Source organism: Amborella trichopoda, chromosome 12 (assembly GCF_054954075.1).
Source record: "Amborella trichopoda isolate Santa Cruz 75 chromosome 12, AtrichopodaSantaCruz75HAP2 v2.0, whole genome shotgun sequence".
Classification (NCBI taxonomy): Eukaryota; Viridiplantae; Streptophyta; class Magnoliopsida; order Amborellales; family Amborellaceae; genus Amborella; species Amborella trichopoda.
The window spans coordinates 35,502,487-35,520,298 of record NC_142347.1 but is presented as its reverse complement, the minus strand read 5'-3'; the positions used below and the strand labels follow the sequence as shown (position 1 = coordinate 35,520,298).

The 17,812-nt window shown below is 38.4% G+C and overlaps 1 protein-coding gene and 1 long non-coding RNA gene across 3 annotated transcripts; one reads left to right on the top strand and one right to left on the bottom strand.

The window, feature by feature from the left end:
- Positions 1-4,354: 4,354 nt before the first annotated feature.
- Positions 4,355-17,811, bottom strand: LOC148779548 (uncharacterized). The gene is made up of 2 exons (XR_016045298.1): positions 17,678-17,811; positions 4,355-6,417 (listed from the first exon to the last, which is right to left on the bottom strand). It is a non-coding gene; the product is annotated as an uncharacterized LOC148779548 (long non-coding RNA).
- FH6 (formin homolog 6) lies at positions 4,668-17,295 on the top strand. 2 transcript variants are annotated; one of them, XM_006849266.4, is made up of 4 exons: positions 4,668-6,447; positions 7,159-7,358; positions 14,805-15,046; positions 16,086-17,295. In XM_006849266.4, exons 1-4 carry the CDS (start codon positions 4,889-4,891, stop codon positions 16,872-16,874), a joined length of 2,790 nt encoding a protein of 929 aa, XP_006849329.1. In that variant the 5' UTR covers positions 4,668-4,888; the 3' UTR covers positions 16,875-17,295. The 2 variants fall into 2 exon arrangements, 1 of the variants encoding a protein (XP_006849329.1); XR_016045296.1 differs by lacking the exon at positions 7,159-7,358.
- Position 17,812: the final 1 nt, after the last annotated feature.

Here is a 17,812-nt window from a genome sequence, read left to right as displayed (position 1 = left end):
ACTTGATACATTGTGAGAAACAACATCATCTAACATTTGTCAAATAGATCTAATTACTGCTTTATCCAACTTCTTTCAATCTTTATCTATCGCACATTCTAACTCGTTCTTGCCTGGACATATTAAAATTCCTTGAAGTAAAGGAGATCTTCTATCTTGGATTTGCATATTATCTAATTGTTATCATTGAGCAAAATCATTCTGCTGGTAGTATTGGAAATCATTGTGTGATATACACACAGAGGCAAAACATTTATCAATTAGAAAAAAATGGTCACGGTGTCCACTAACAATACAAAACTGACAATATAACAATGACTGTATTGGAGGTCCATCATTAACTCATCAGTGGTCCAACAACCGACAATTTCGGAATTCCCAGCATTTTGTAAGTTACTGCCAATGATCGGATGACTGACAGTTTAACAAAGGCAAGGGAAGCCAGCTCTGATACTACATTTTCCTCTTACTGTGACACGAAAGGTTATCTTTAAGTTTATATTCTAGATAGGATCAAATAGGCTTCTAAAAATGATCTATTTGGATAAGAATCAATTGATCTTGATTAGAATTGATGGGTGACTGATCTGAGTCTATGGAACCCTCTACATTGCCTGAATCCTACTATTGTTAATTTTTCTTTTATTATTATTTTGCTTCTTTTTTTATTTGACTTTGGAGATCAACCGGTCCATATCGAAATCAGGATACAAATTGGACTACTATGTGACTCAAGTCGGCGATCTGATCTAGATTTTAAAATACTGGTTACAAACGAAACATATTACTTAATATCATTAAGATTTCAGCTAGCAGTATATCCTCTTGAGATCGGACAGCAAAAGGAGACCAAACCGAAATGCTAGCTTGGTATAAAACCTAATTCGATAATATCCATAACCTTTTCATTTGGTATGACAATTTTGTCAGTAATAATGCGTGTTAGCAATGGCTTCTATTTTCCTTTAAGAATGTTAACCTCCTTAGCTCTAAATCCTGTATGAGGAAAAAAAGGATGCAATACAAGTAATGTGCAGTATATGTCACACTTGTTAGGGGCGAGAACGGATCAGATCGGGGTTGGATCCGACCAGATCCGCATTTGGACCTGAATGGTACACATCAAATCTGGGTTCAAACCGGATCTTGGATATTTGGATTCAAATCCGGATCTGAATAGTATATATCGGATTCAAATCCGGATTATATATAAATAAAAATTTACTATTTAAAAGAAAACGGGTTGGATCGGGATCTGGATCTGGGTCGGATCCACCTACACTTGGATCCAATCCGGATTTCAACTCGGATCTGATTTGGGTTTGCATCCAAATTTCATATCCAAATTTTGGCTCCATACCTGATCCGAATAGGATCTGAAATCCTGGTTTTGGATCCGGATCAGGTCAATTCTCACCTTGTGATCATATCCATGACTAGCAATCACCCACAGTGCATTCCTGATAATGGAAGGTGAAGATTAATTCCGGTTTCCCAATAGCGAGCGTCCACGTGGACAAGATTAATTTGACCGTCCATCATTGGAAACGGATGGTGGATGTCACGATGGTGTGTGATAGGCAGAATGATCAGATGTATAGTATCCAATGTCAGCTCATATGAGAAAGTGCAATTAAACGGTTACAAAATCAAGTACAGGTAGGTACTTTAATCCCTCTTTTTGTTTGGAACGTTTGGCGTCCATTTGTTCATTTAAAGGCTGAAGAAAAGGAGAATAACACAATGTAACTTTTAAACCACCATCATTATTACATATGGAACCACAGAGAGGAAACCAGCCAAAAGATTTGCTCCCCTTCGTTATTTGCCTTGTAAATGTCAATAATGAAGCTTACCCAAAAGCACATGCTCTCTCGCTCCTCTAGCTGGGATTTTTTATTTCATTTTTTGGTAATTTAGTGGGATAGACCGGCCTTATCCATTTATTCAAATAATTTAAGAGTTAGATTTTTTAAAGTGTAAGTAGGGGTTTTAGTTATAACACCCTTCAACCCTAATCACCACGATATGATTTTCATTCTCACTATAGTTGGTGAACCATCTTCATTACCTTTTAATGTAAACAAAGGAAATCGTTATCAAGGCATAATATTATGACATGACTTGTAGAGAATCTCTCTCTCACGCACACACATGCACCCACACAATAACGAAATGGTAGTAATTCCTTTTAGCCAAATCAAATTTGTAAATTTTTTCACCATGTTAACGGTAGAAATGGAGCCTAGACATTGACCCCTAACCACCAATGTACCAACCCCATTCCCAAATTTGTAAATATTTTCTAGTCCTCACTTATTACCATGTGGACATGAATGCTAATAAAAGGACCCTTATATCTGTCTTTCTCTTCATTAGTAAGTTGGGTGAGACTAAGGGCTCCCTAACAAATGTCCCCCATTTAATGCTAGGAATCACCGACAAAGTACACTATTTTTAGAGTTTGAAATCGTAATTTTTTTTCACAATCATAATGTTCAAATTAGGATGATCAATGTAAAGGCTTTCCAATGCCGGAATTGTAATTTTGGATGAGTTATAAGATGAGGCTTTACTTACTTTGGTAGGGCTGTAGCCGTATCAAACCAATTTCCATAGAACAATCGTTTCATGCAGGCTGGACAGCATTTTTACAATATACGGTCCAAGGTATAAAGCATCTATCTTAAAGATAATGCAATTAGGTGGTCCATCTAAAAACAGTTGTAACTAACCGTCAAAATGTTTTCTTAATATAATTATTATTTCTATTTTTTAAAAAAAAGAAATCATATTCATGATCTCCATCTTAAATATTATATATTCTTATCAAATTACATTTAAAAAATATATGTGTTGCCAAGGATATTTTCCATATCAACGTCGTTATTAACCTCCCTCTCTCTCTCTCTCTCTAAGTTCTTAGAGATCCCCCCCCCCCCCCCCCCAAAAAAACAAAACAAAACAAAAGGGTTCACTTGAATGCCCCCTCTCCTTCCCCATTTTCTATCCAAAATATTAAATATCTATCAGCAACACCTAAACTCTCTTCATTTGATTGAAAAAACCATATTTCTTTCTCTCTAGGCATTGTCTGTATGTAACTTAGTAATTAAGCAAATAAGAATGACTTGGGCATGCTGTTTGCAAAATTGAATGAGAGATGCAAGAAGACAGAGATGCTTGACGTGCATAATAAAGTAATGATAGGAGAAAGCATCAAAGTAAAGGAGCTATTGCTTTTTCAACGTGTGTACAGGAAGCGTTTGAGAATGGCCGCTTAAAGTAAAGGCAAAAGAAGCATAAAATAAGGCCCCATCAAATCCTCTTCCTAAAACCAAACAAGAAAACACTTCAATATTTTCCATTTCCACGTTCTCATGGAGAAAAAGGCGGGTCCTTCTTGTAGCCCGGCTGTTGTGGGCGGTCCCACTAAGAATCTATATACATCTTCTGGTGGAAAAAAAACCAAATGGTGGGTCACCTTGGTGCCTCATTTTTCTATTCACCGGACACAGCCCTATGGCCGAAGAAAATATATATTCAAAACCGGTTCGACGTTGGGATCATTGAATAGAGGGGCAAATTGAAAAAAAAAAAAAAATTAAAAAAATGTAGAAGGCAAACCTTTTGTGTAATTTTAAAAAAAAAAATTAAACTATTTTGTATTCTTATATTATTTAATATCCAACTGTAAATTACTCTTTTCCTTGTCATATAGTCGCATCTCACTAGCATAATTAAAAAGAGAAACTTATTTTTGTTATTGACGGAGACTCAGTAAATGTCATTATCTTGAGTAAGAGAAATGCATATATTCATTAGAGATTAAGAACTATTTTTTTATCAAATTTAAGATATTTTGTCAAATCTATGGCAACAGTACAACTTTCTTATAAAGAGGTGAATGAAGATGTCGATGTTTTTGCGAAAGGAGGGTCCATACTCCCTCTTTATTAGTTCCTTCATTTATGTAATCTTGTGTCTTTGTTTGAACTTTTTGCATTTTACATTTAAATTAATAATAAATCGTACAATTCAGTTCAAAAAATAGAAGAGAATTATTTTTGTTGACTGAGAGAGCGGCAGAGTTGCGATAATTTTGTGGGTTGGAGGAGAGGGTTGTTAGGATGAGGTAGAAAGATTGCTTACTTTTAGAGAGAGAGAGAGAGGGAGCGGTCAGCTAATTTTGCAGAAAGAGGGCACAGATCCACCAGGATTTTGTCAAACTTTTGGAACTGGGAATCCTATACAACACCCCAAATCAAATTTCATTTATTTCAAAAATTAAATAACAGGTTTTTATAAATTTTTGTGTCTTTTTTTAAGAAAAAAGATTCCTAAACAGCGTGTCGGCCTTTGACAAAACCGTACCAACTCTTAAATAAATTTTGCCCCAAACCTTAATAACAATAAATTTAAATCTTATTAAAAAAGACTCCAAAAAACCAAAGATTACCTCCACATGTCCAGTACAGAGTGGGCCCGAGGAGAAGGATGGTGGGGAATGGCGAATGCTTACCTGAGCACAAAAAGAAGGTTCCCCTCTGCCCACACGCCACGGACATTCACTTCCAGACAGTGAAGAGAGAGAAAGTGAAATTGCAGTAGAGCTCTCCACAAGATTCGCCTCTACTTCCTCTTCACTGTGCCTGTGTTGAGAGAGAAGGAGATGAATATGCAGAGCATCCACATGAAAACCACTCTTGAATTTGTCCTCTCACTTATCTTCCCCTGCAAATTTCCAATTTAGAGAGAGTGATCTCAATTTGCAGAGGTTCAAGAAATCTGTCTCTAAAAATTCCTCCTCTTCAAGTTCCCATCCACATTACACAGAGGGCAGAGAGAGAGAGAGAGAGAGAGAGAGAGCTGAATTCATACCCCACCCATGATGAGAACGCCCCTCCACCACCTCCTCCTCTGCCTCACCTTCCTCTGCATAGTTCCATCCACCCACCTCTCCCCAACACAAAATGCCAGCGGACGGAAAGCCCGAATCCTTCACCAACCACTCTTCCCTATCTCTCCTCCCCCTTCCCCCCCTCCTCCCCCTCCAACCGAACAAACTCCTTCCACCTCAGAGCCCTTCTTCCCTTTAGTTCCCCCCTCTGTTCCCCACCAAGACCCGGCCCAAACTGTCACAATTCCGGCCAATATCTCCAGCCTAAATTCACCTCAAAACCATGCCGGAAAGCAACCAAACGCCACTCCCAAAATAGTAATGGCGGTCTCCATCTCTCTGTCCGCGTTTTTCGCTCTCTTGGCCCTCGCCTTCTTCCAGTACCATCGTCGCAAAAGCAAACCACCAGATTCAGAGAAGCTGTTTTCTAGAGAGCCAAATGCCAGATCTGAAAATTCAGGCCATTTTCGAGCTCCAAGTGTGTCGGATTTGCTCTATCTGGGAACAGTTGAGCCTTCAAATCAGACGAACATTACATCAAATTCGAATCAGAGGACCACCACATCCATCCGGTCACCTTATCATAAGTTGAGCGGGTCGAATATCCGGCAAAATGGGTCAGATTTCTATAGGCCAAGCCCTGAATTGCAACCAATGCCACCCCTGAAACAAAAATGTGAATCAGATTTCCGGCCACGACAAGTGTCACCACCAGTGGTGTCATCAGAGGAGGAAGAAGAGTCCGAGTCATTCTATTCACCCAGGGAGTCTTCCACTGGGACCCATGAGAGCCCCTCGGGAGGACGTATTTTTACAGCTCCTGCCCATGCCTCCACCAAAAGAGTGATTCATAGCTCTCCATCAAAACCTCCACCAACTCCATCTCCGCCGCGGCCTCCAACTCAACCTTCGTTACCACCAAAACCTTTGCCAACTCAATCCTTGCAATCTCAGCCTGTCGAAGTACCGCTGGTTCCACCCCCAAAGTTCCAGCAGCCAAAGACACCATCTCCTCCAAAACGGAAACCAAAATTATCGTCTCCACCAACACCACCGCAGACTAAGCTGTTGTTCCCTTCCATTTCAACACTTGCACCACCAGAATTTGAAGCACCAACAAAAATGGAGGCGCTGACAAAAATAGGGGCTTCTCCAAATATGAAAGAACCCCCAAGAATAGTAGCAAATGTCAAATCACCACCACCTCCACCTCCACCGCCGCCACCACCACCTCCTTGTCCTCCTCCTCCTCCTCCTCCACCACCACATCTGCCAACTTTGGAGGTGAAATCAAGGTTAAATGAGTCATTTTCTCAGCCCATCAAGCTTCAAAGAGAGTCAAGGCCGCGAGCTTTCATGGCTACTTCAAGGCCCACAACTCAGGCTGCGAAACCTGATAGCGCTGGAAAGGAGGGACCTGAGCAATTTGATGTGGTGGAAAATGGGGAGACTCCACGGCCGAGATTGAAGCCTTTACACTGGGACAAAGTTCGAGCGAGTTCGGATCGAGCCATGGTCTGGGATCGATTGAAGCCAAGCTCATTCCAGTAAGGAAAATGCCAAGTATTTTCTTCGTATGGAATTAAATCATTATATTGTTGTTTTGTGCAAATTTAAAAATGAAAAAGTTTAGTGACAGATATTATGATAAAGCCATGCATACAAGTAGCATAGAATCTAGACACAAAATGTACAATATCCTATATGCACAGTTATAAGCATGCATACGAGTAGCCTAATGCTATTCGACTGTCTCAAAACACTACATTCTTGTGTTCCAATTCCATACTTCATTACCCAATGGAGAACTGGGTTTGAGTCTATAGTTCAGCTGGCAAGCAAATGTCATTGTAACCTTAAGGTTTTAGGGTTAAGTTCCAATTCCATGCTTCATTACCCAATGGAGAACTGGGTTTGAGCCTGTAGCTCAGCTGGAAAGCAAATGTCATTGTAACCTTAAGGTTTTAGGGTTAAATTAATTTCACCTAGCAAAGGAAGAACAAAGTAAAATTAAGGGAACAAGAATGGAAAGCAGCCAATGTGAACATCTATGCAGGAATTCGATTGCTGTACAACAAAGTACGAACACGTATTGTAATTAAACAAGCATATGAAAGTCGAAATATATGCTACATAGATGAAAATGATAGAGAAAATAATTAAGGAACTTCTTGAGTTGATGTTTGTTTTTTTTTTTTATTATTTGTATCTTTTCATATCAACACCAGAAATATGAGAATTTGGTCAATTGTTTGCAGATTAAATGAGGACATGATAGAGACATTATTTGTTTGCAATCCTGCAAATAATGTTCCAAAAGATGTTAGCAAGATATCTGTTCCCCCTCTTCTTGGACAGGAGAGCCGAGTACTGGATCCAAAAAAGTCTCAAAACATAGCCATTCTTTTGCGAGCGTTAAATGTGACACGCGAGGAAGTCTGTGAAGCTCTTTTGGAGGGTGAGTCCATTATTTATCTCCACCATATTCTAAGACTTGAACCATTTTGCTTCTTATGCTTCCACACTAGAACCAGATCAAATCAAGATTGCACTCACACCCAAAGACTCGAATTTCTAGCTGTTTGTCATCCTAATGATATTTTCAGTAAGTCTAAATGGCTCACCAAAACAAGCAGCTAAAACACTGCTATTTATCTTCATGGGTAAATTTTCATTATCCGAAACCCCCCCATAAGAGGATTCTTCTTGATGGAGCACAACAAGCATGTTCCTTTAGGCATAACTGATAAACTTCAGCTCAAAGGATCTTATATGTTGAGAAATACTACAAGATCAGTGCTCCTCTGGGTTGATTGATCTCGAAAGAGTGAAATGCATAAAGTATACAACGCTTTACTGTAGTTGGTTATTCACTGGTGAAATTCGCCATTCACCAAAGTATCTCTTTTAGTTCCTCGTCATCCCAAATGATGTCCCAAAGTTCTTTCCCTTGGAGGCAGGCCTTCATGCAAGGCTTTCAGTGCCCAAAATTGGTTGCTCTAACTTCTCCACTTGTAATTAAGATAACAAACCAATTGTCTGTCTCAACAATTTCCACATATTGTTAAGTCATCGTCATCTTCCTTAAGCATCAATGGAAAGAGTATTGTTTTGTCTAGAACTCTTGGTGAAATTTTGTCCATCCCAATGTTTCAAAAAGCGGACTGCCCAATGCCTAGGTGGCCGTCGAGGCGGTTCTGGGGGCCTGGGCACATCGCTCAGGCCTAGACGCTCAAAAAAAGCAGATATCCTAGGGCACCCACCTACGCGCTCGGGAACCCGCCTAGGCGGCCGCCCAGGGCCTGCACCCTACCCAGGGGCAGAAATGCCCCTCGTTGAGAGTATTTTTTGTTCATTTTTTTAATACTAAAGGTGCAAAATTGTGGGTTGTAGGTTCATTTGAAACCTAAAACCCATTAGAGCCTATTTTAGAGAGAGAAAACCCCAAAACAAAAATTCCTACTAGGCCGCCCAGGTTCTGGGTGCCTGCTTAGGCGCTAGGCGGCCTGAATCCCCCGGACCGCCTAGGTGCCGCCTAACGTTTTTTGAGACATTGGTCCATCCCTAGTTTGTTTGTTTTGGGAAGGGACGTTTGTATATAGGTGTGGACAAAAAGGTAGTTATCAAGTAAAAATTATATATATATATATATATATATGAAAGAGACTACAAAACGTCTATGGACGAAAATGAACAGTATTTTCGCCCATAGGTTTGGTGCCGTCCGATTTTTCGGACGACATGGATTAAAGACCGTCACAGACATAGCATGTCCATTGCGGTCCATCACGGACATATCAAGTCCATGATGAGATTTGTATGGGGACCGCCATGGCTCCCGTAGGTCCGTGGTAGTTTTTAGGCAAAATCGTCACGGACATAGCATGTCTGTGATGGAGTGAAACACTGTAGCAATTCACCTATAGGCGTTTTTAAGACTCTCTCTCTCTCTCTCTCTCTCTCTCTCTCTCTCTCTCTCTATATATATATATATATATATATATATATATATATATATATATATATATATATATAGGGATTGTATACAATAAGACCATTTACCTTTAATACAAAGAGGTCAAAATTACTTATAACCATTCGAGGTAAAATCTAATAGTTTGAGTGTGTCACAAAGTTCAAGAAAATTTCTTTTGAATTTTGAGCTTGGTCAATGAAATAAATACAATCACTCAATTTCACATCCAATGGTCAAGATTAATTATGACTACCTTGTACCAAAAGTAAATGGTCTCATCATATACTTTCCTATATATATTCTTAAGTCGTCGTCATCTTCCAAGAATACAAGCTTTTAAAGCATTGGAAAGGAGAGGGTGAAAAGAAAAACATTATATCAAAAAAATAAAATAACTTCCACTACACATCAAGCTAGAATTTCTTGTGGTTGCCACAACTTTGAAGCAATATTGGATCCTCTTGCAAGTATTTAGCTGATCGATCAACAACTCAACATGGTCCAATACGATTGCTTTAATAAAAAGAACTCCACTGTTCGAGAATAAATAACTCATCTACTCCTCTCTTTTCGGTGGGGTGAGGTGAGGTGGGGTGGGGTGGGGTGTGGGGGGGTTGGTTGGTTGAAATCGTTTTACCCAGAGTTGCCACAAATCCAAACAACTCTCTATCACGGCACCTCTTTCTCAATTTAAAACCTAAAACCTCTCTCTCTCTCTCTCTCTCTCTCTCTCTCTCTCTCTCTCTCTCTCTCTCTCTCACACACACACACACACACACACACACACACACACATGCACAAACACACACAACCCACACACACACACAAACAACTTATTGGTTGTTATTTGTTCCCCTGGCAACATGTGGTAGAAGGATAATATTTTAGAGAGTCCTCCTAAGTCCTAAAAATTGATGACAATGAAGAAAGACTCCGGATACCACAACACTCCAATATGGGGCATCAATGATTAACAATTTATTAAGGCGGTACTTTTAGGTGGCGGAGGAGGATGACAAAACATCAGTAGAACTTAGTTAAATGGTATTAACATGTTCAATTATTCTGAACCTTCAAAGTCAACAATATGGAGAGCCGTGAAAAATCAGCAATGGCGGTAAAATTTCTAATTATAAAAGATCATTTTTTATGCAAAACTCTCAATCCTCTTTGACTATTGGCCTCTGCTGATAAAGGATCAACAACAACAACGACGATGATGATGGCAGCAAGAAGAACAAGGAGATTCCTAGATAGCCAGAAATAGTGATAAAATCTTTAATTATAAAAAGATCATTTTCTATGAGGTCTTAATCCTCTATATTAGCCGTCGTTATTGTCAGGGGGAAGAGAGAAATCAATCATATATCCTCGACACCAAGTCACCAACACTGTTTTTTATTGATGGAAGTTATTGTTCATGGAATGAAGACGCTTCTTCAATTAAAGTGGAGAAGCAAAACCACACAAATTCTGGGTATCGGTGCCATTATCATCAGAGCCTTTTCACAACTACTTGGGGTCAGCTACACGAACCCTGGTCCACCATTCTGCTCAATCAAGAGTCATACCCTCAGTGAGGCTATAAGTCCTCATATTTTTTCTCACTATTTCCAATCATGTCCTTTTGGGCTAGCCCCGTACCTTTTTTCAGCCTTCCACTTGAACGAACTCACACCTCCTAATGGTGTCGTACTGGGTCTGCACTACACATGGCCAGCCCGCCTAAGTCTACTTTCTCTTATCTTATCGCCTATTAGAGTCACATCTAAGTTCTCCCACATGTATTCATTTTGAATTCTATCCCTTCTTATTTAAATTTTGGGTATTGGTGTACTGTATAAAAACCTACTTCTTAGGACATTACATTTGACATTATTTAGTATGCCAAGAAACAAGAAGATATTTTAAAAAAATGAGAGCATCAATAGAAGATCAAGTGCCCAAAAGGCACTTGTGCTTTATGTGCTTCTAATGCTAGAGAGTTGATTGAGCATTTCAAGACAGTTAATTCACCTATGGAGATGCAGGATTCCTAGGACATCCTATTTGGCGTATTGATTGTGGCCAGGTTGCAAAATCTAGAAATGACTTAACTCGTATGATGGGTAAGTATGTTGATTTTCAAGTATTTCGTAGAGGTTAAAACTCTTTATGCTAAAGTCACTCAAATTAAATCCAAAGAAAACCATTAGTGATGCTCTCTTATGAAGAGCTCCCTTGTTGGGTTTTTGAGATGAATATGTCACCTCTGTGACTTTTCTAGTGCTAGAACATACAAAAACGATTATCATATTCGAGAATTTGTTGATAAACCAAGAAGCTCTCACAAAGAAAATGTTTGAGGTTGCGTCTCAAGAAAATACAAAGTTTTTTACACTATCCATGAGGCAGCTTTCAGATTATAAAGGAATCTTGAGAAGGTTCAATACAAGATTTGAACTTTTGTTGGTGTAGGAAACTTGGTCACAGTGAAATTGATTGTTGAGTAAAGAGTCGTGGGCACAATGTCAAAATGTTCTAAGAGAATGGTGGAACTAAGTCAAGGTAAAGTGTGTTTCTCTAACCCATAAAACTTCTCTTGATCGGCTAGAGAGTGGTTTCAAAATCTATCTTTGATGACTAGAACAACTATGTTTGCCAAATGATGTCAATCTGGATATTCCCTATGAGCGATAGTGGATTCTTTACTCAGATTGCTCACATCACCTCATTAGTGATGGTGGTATTTCAGCAGCTGGATTCAAACTTGGGATGGTGTTGCTATTGTGAGGGCCCTAACCAATCAAGCACAACCCCCAATCCTGAAAAAGGATATATAGGGAGAAAAGTCCAAGTCAAAATCAGTGGAGTTCGCAAGACATTCAAAGGATTATGAAAGTGCTCTCATAGGGAAAAAGGACTGACTACAGGAACCATGACAATTGGTTTTGGCAGAGTCCAAGTCGTGACCTTATTCCAACTTTTGAACATTGGTTCGATATTATTGATGTTAAGAGTTCCGAATTGAGATTAAGCTTTGCCCTTGTCCATGTAACAAGTTTTTCTCTGGCAGTCTTATAATACTCAAGGGACAACCACATCAGGGAACTTAGGCTAATGTATCTGAGGGATGAATAGAGATGGATCTAATGTAAACATTCAGCAATGTTGTGGAAAGTGAACACATACATCAAGCATTAAGTTTTCAATTAACCGTATACAAGAATATGGTACAATCTGAATAAATCAGAATAAAAAACAATGTAAAAAAACTCGAAAAGCATGAAAAATATGATCTTCATTCATGACATATTGATGTAATAAAGATATGTTAAAGTTTATGCTGTAATTTATTTAAAATTTTATGCCAATAAAATTCATACATTTAGAATATTAAGGTAAAATATAAAAAATTATAACAAAAAAGCTTATAATAAAGTTAATTAAATATATGATATGAAATATAGAATGCCAAAAACTGCATGGTGTTAGTTATTTGAATTTCAATCCATAAATCAAGATTTCCATGAAATCAAAATGTCTTCACAAGTCCAATTCATATATAAGAAACAGAGGAGAAATTAAACATGTATCCCCAAGGATTTCTAAATATCTGAACCAATGTTTAAAAAAATACCGAAACGGATCGGAATCGGCCAATCTGAACCGGGAATTGGTGGGAACTGGTCTAGTTCCTGGGCGGAACTAGGAATTTGCCGGTTCCCACATTTTTTATTTTTATTTATTTTCAATTTTTGTTTTTGTTTTCAGTTTTTTTATTTTTTTATTGGCTGATTTTCCTTCTGGATCGCCAATTTGGATCAGCCATTCACCTATTTGAAGCAGTTTTCCGGACGGCTAGTTCACCTGACCGATACGGGTTTTCAAACAATGACCTGTACCATATGGTGTAGGCAAAAAGAATATCCATACAACACTAGACTGGCACACATGCACAAGTATAATAAGAACATGACTCGCACACATGCACAAGTGCAGTAAGAACATGGTTCAGAACCATCAAATGTATCACGTGTAGAACATCCAGAACCTCCACATACTAACTGAAGACACCAGTTCACATGAACGACAACACCCGAACTCATAATTAAGAAAAGAAATTTGTTGGGGCCATCGATGGACATCCATTTCTTCTTAAAGCCATCCAGAGATATCCAGATATTCCAAGAAGTCATCTGCATGCATTTTTGTGACCAAGATTTTAAACCATTCTAGATCCTCTGTGGCCCTAGGAACAAGCCATCCTGGCCAAAAACTAAAAGATGTCACTGAATCAATGCTCCATTTCCTAACACTTGTCCAATTGGAACCCATACTATATGGCCATGGCCAAATGTGTTCAAGTTCAGCCATTTATATTACTGGTAAATTTGGTATTAAGGCTGTTCTTGTAACTAGTTTAGCATCTTAGATTGATTGCATAATGGACCCATAGACATCAACATGGTAGTAGCAGCTGCCAATATGTTTTGACTCGTGAGTGGTTGACATGTTGGATTATTTGTGAAGGGTATGAAGATTTAATTTTGAATAAAGGGAGAAAAACAGATAGGTGATGGTGGAATCATATCCATCAATTGTTCAAGCCATTTTAAATTGCCCAAATCTGACGTAACTGATAGAGTCACTGACCTTATCATGCTTTGTTGGTGGAATGGGTATATATGAGTTTACATGAGGATAAAATAAGTCAACTTGAGTGAGTATTAATTCTAATATGCTTCACAATAATGGACAAATGTGGAAACAATGTGTAGAGATATCTTGCCAGGTATGATTGATATTGGTGACATATTCCAGAATAGGCCAGGATCATTAAAGAAAAGATATAGGGAATGAGAATGTAAGAAACTACGAAAAACACTCTCCACAAAAAATCCATGTAGGTGCGTAAGGATATTTGCACTCAAATATGCTTTTCATATGCAGTGCCAGAAATAGATGTTGCTATGAATGGCTATAATTTAAAAAAAATTAAGTCTTTGGTACCAGTATGCAAGTGGCAGTGAGCATATATACAACACCCTCTATGCAAATTTTATATACATTAGACCCTCTATACATATGCATTTATTTAGCATTCTAAGTTCAGGCCTGTGGGTGCATGAATACCCACTGATTTCATAGCGTAAACAGAGGGCACTATTGACAACAAACATACTTATATCCACAAATTTCCAATATCTACTTTAAAGGTGATCCCTCTCTGTTCAGGCAAACATCAAGCACGACACGGGATGTGTTGTGTAAAAATACTACATGTATAAGCAAATATTGACTCTTTGAATAATCATCTATATGAGAAAACTAGGAGCCACAATTTTATTTTGCTTACCCAAAAAAATAAATTTAATAAATTTTTTTTTGAAAAAGACTTCATGTATTAATTATTACTACCTCAATAGGAGTTCCTATAGTGGCATTAAGCTTATCTTAGAATGTTTAAAAAAATTTAGAAAAGGCTAGCCATAAAATTAAACTACTATAAAAGTAAATATCGAATGGCTGAGAAAAGTACAATTTTTTTCACTTAACTATTTCAAAAATTATTTCTATCCAATTTCTTATCTGGAGCATTATGCAACGCATGTGCCATTAGCTTTTGTGTGGGTGTGGGTGTGTGCGAACACACCCAAAGTTTTAATCCCTTGGCTCTTTGCATACTAGATAGCTTCAAGAATTTTGTTAAATCTTCTATGAATGACTACATTGCACAAAAAAATGCAATCTTCTATAGATGCTCCTAAAATATACAATGGATCCATTGGTTCAGGAACATGATACACACAACATGGTTCTCTGCAGTAGGGCATTTATTTTCAATCTACCGGTAGCATTGATCACATGAATTGTAACTAAACCCTGCTGTTTGCACTGTGATAAGGAGTTTGGTATGTGTTGTTACTCAAATGAGTTTTGCAACAGGTAACCCTGAGGGTTTGGGTGTAGAACTCCTGGAGAATTTGGTGAAGATGGCTCCAACCAAAGAGGAAGAATTGAGACTGAAAGAGTACAATGGCGACATCTCCAAACTTGGATCTGCAGAGCGTTTTCTCAAGGCACTTCTAGATATTCCCTATGCTTTTAAAAGAGTTGATGCAATGCTTTACAGGGCCAACTTTGAAGCAGAAGTAAAGTACTTACGGAAATCATTTGAAACACTAGAGGTAATCCTGATGAACCCTTCAAGTATGTTTTGCTTGTAGTATTCTTTCCCCGTGGGTCCTACATGGTTAATGATGAGTTTTATGTTGTCCAAACAACAGATGGACATATTTTACGGTATCATTGATCCTGTGAATCGATACTCGAAACTCTTATCAAATATTCTTTAATCAAGTACCATACTCTTGGAGTTTGGTTTCCCTAACAGTACCTTTTAAGCTTGTGAAGAGATAACCCAACAAAAATTTATATCATGTAAAGGCCAAAAACAAAAACAAAAGTGTGTCCCTCGACCTGATTGAACCATACTTCCTTTTCCAAAACAACATTTCCATTTGCAAATTGTCTAGGAAGGTTGAGTAGCTTAGAAATGAGGGTAAACCCAAAACCTTGGTATCTATAATGCCTGGATTTTGGAGACGGCTACAAGTTCATCTTGATGAATCTACATCTGCTTACAGATTATTGTATATAAGTATTCTCCCAATTTTCAAGAATTCCCACATTACATCTGTGAATTTAAGCCTCTAACAGAAAGATTAATCCTACAAGCCTCAACCTCTAAAAGATTTTACAAGATCCCATTCAACGAGGAAATTTTTACAAGGTTAAGAAACATATAGGTCAAAAGGTTGGCTTCTGATATCACAAGTGAAATAACCTGTTCCTACATCTCATATATTTCTCTTGCCATGTGTTATTTCCAAAGAGCTTTGCTAGATGACCTTTAAGGTACCCTGCACCCCAAATCCATTTTCAGAAGGGAAAGTGTATAATAATCCAATGGACACTAGAAAAGCAAAGTTCATTGGGATCATGTCCATCCAATGAAATGATCAAGGCCAATGGATAGAGTGTGATCCACCGGAAAAAAGACATTATCCCAATGGTGGTTCCCAGTTTACAACCCCCTAACGCACTACTGTGGTTTCCCATAATCCACAAGACCTCATTATATTTTCCCTTTCCAAAAACCTTTAAACCAAGTAAGGAAGTTACGAACCCATAACAATACACGTACTGTCATTTGTGATTGGACAGGCAGCCTGCGACGAATTGAGAAGCAGCCGTCTATTCCTCAAATTATTAGAAGCTGTTCTAAGAACAGGGAACCGTATGAATGTGGGCACCAACAGGGGCGATGCCGAAGCATTCAAGCTCGATACACTTCTAAAGCTTGCTGATGTTAAGGGAACGGATGGGAGGACAACCCTACTCCACTTTGTCGTCCAAGAAATCATTAGATCTGAAGGCCCAGCTCTATGCTCTAATTCCCAATTACCATTTCAGACACCCCAGAAAAGTGAGGAAGAATTTAAGAAACAGGGGTTAAAGGTAGTGGCTGGACTCAGTAATGAGTTAAGCAATGTGAAGAAGGCGGCTGGAATGGACTCAGACGTATTGAGCAGTTATTTGTCGAAGCTCGAACAAGGTATGGAGAAGATAAGGTTGGTTTTGGACTCGGACAAAACGCGTACTCACAGGAAGTTTGAGGATTCAATGTTGGGTTTTCTTCATGAGGCTGAGGATGTTATTGTTAGGGTGAAAGCTGAGGAAAGTGTGGCTCTTTCATTGGTAAAAGAGATTACCGAGTATTTCCATGGAAATTTAGCAAAGGAGGTAGCCCACCCATTTAGGATATTTGTAATAGTGAGAGATTTTATGTCAATATTGGATCAAGTGTGTAAAGAAGTGGGAAAGATTCAAGATACAAAGATAGCAGGTGCAGCTCGATCGTTTAGGATATCTGCAAGTTCTTCATTGCCAGTTTTTCCAAGATTCAGCGAGAGAAAGCACGGGAGCTCAGACGAAGATAGTTCTTCCCCTTGAAATATCCAAAGAAGGGGTAGAAATTTTGATCAGAAGACCTTGTTTCATGGCATTATTACAAATGATGGTATTCAATGAAGATTGTCATTTAGGCAAGTTTGTCAATTAATTTAAGAAGGGGCCAGCCAAATACATGGTGGCTACTCGGGGAAAAAGGATAAGAGTTGTTTGGGTGACACTTCAGATCTTTTTTGTAATGAGAGAAATCTGTTAACCATATAAATTATACCTTGAACCAAGTGAATGGTTCCAACGAGAAGATGAGATTTTAGAGATCATGCCTTGTTCAAAGCTCACAATCAGAAGCCAAGCAAGAAAAAAGGAGTGGAGATGATTGATTTGTTAATTTCATATAGTTGAAATAAATATAATTCCCATAATTTTGCACATTTGTGAAATAATTATGCTATTTCTCATACAATTGATGCTTTCTTCCTTATTTTGGGGATGTGATGCCCTAGTTCAGCTTGGCAAGTGAGGTTCTTAGTCTTAGTCTTAGTGTAGTTTCAAGGGAAACCCAGGCAATTCCATTCCATGACACATAAAGAGGGAAAAAAAAAGCGGCGCCACACACGCATGGATGGATTAATTTTGCAGATTCAATGCCCTAATTCTGTGCAGGAGCACATCAAATGTCATAAGATTCCCAGAGGTTCAAAAAATGTAGAGAGAGAGAGAGAGAGAGAGAGATTTCCTTCAATTTGTTAAGAGATTCTGGAAATGTTAGCCTTTTCTTGAATTTATCTAAAATTTGAAGATCATGAAGGTGAAGGGAATGCAGGAGTGATTGTATGTATAAATACCTCCATTATGTTTTGGCATGAAAAAGAACCCCCCTTGGAGGCTCTCTGCAACCGAATATCTTGCATAAGAAATTTTTATTCAACACGGCGTTTTTGAATGAGTATTTTGCTCTCTGCAATGGCGCCAATCCTTTT

Excerpts from the sequence above, each read along its gene's own strand:
- FH6 (XM_006849266.4), top strand. The coding sequence starts at position 4,889 with ATGATGAGAACGCCCCTCCACCACCTCCTCCTCTGCCTCACCTTCCTC. Across the intron at positions 6,448-7,158 it reads TTGAAGCCAAGCTCATTCCA|ATTAAATGAGGACATGATAG; the intron begins GTAAGGAAAATG and ends AATTGTTTGCAG. Across the intron at positions 7,359-14,804 it reads CTGTGAAGCTCTTTTGGAGG|GTAACCCTGAGGGTTTGGGT; the intron begins GTGAGTCCATTA and ends GTTTTGCAACAG.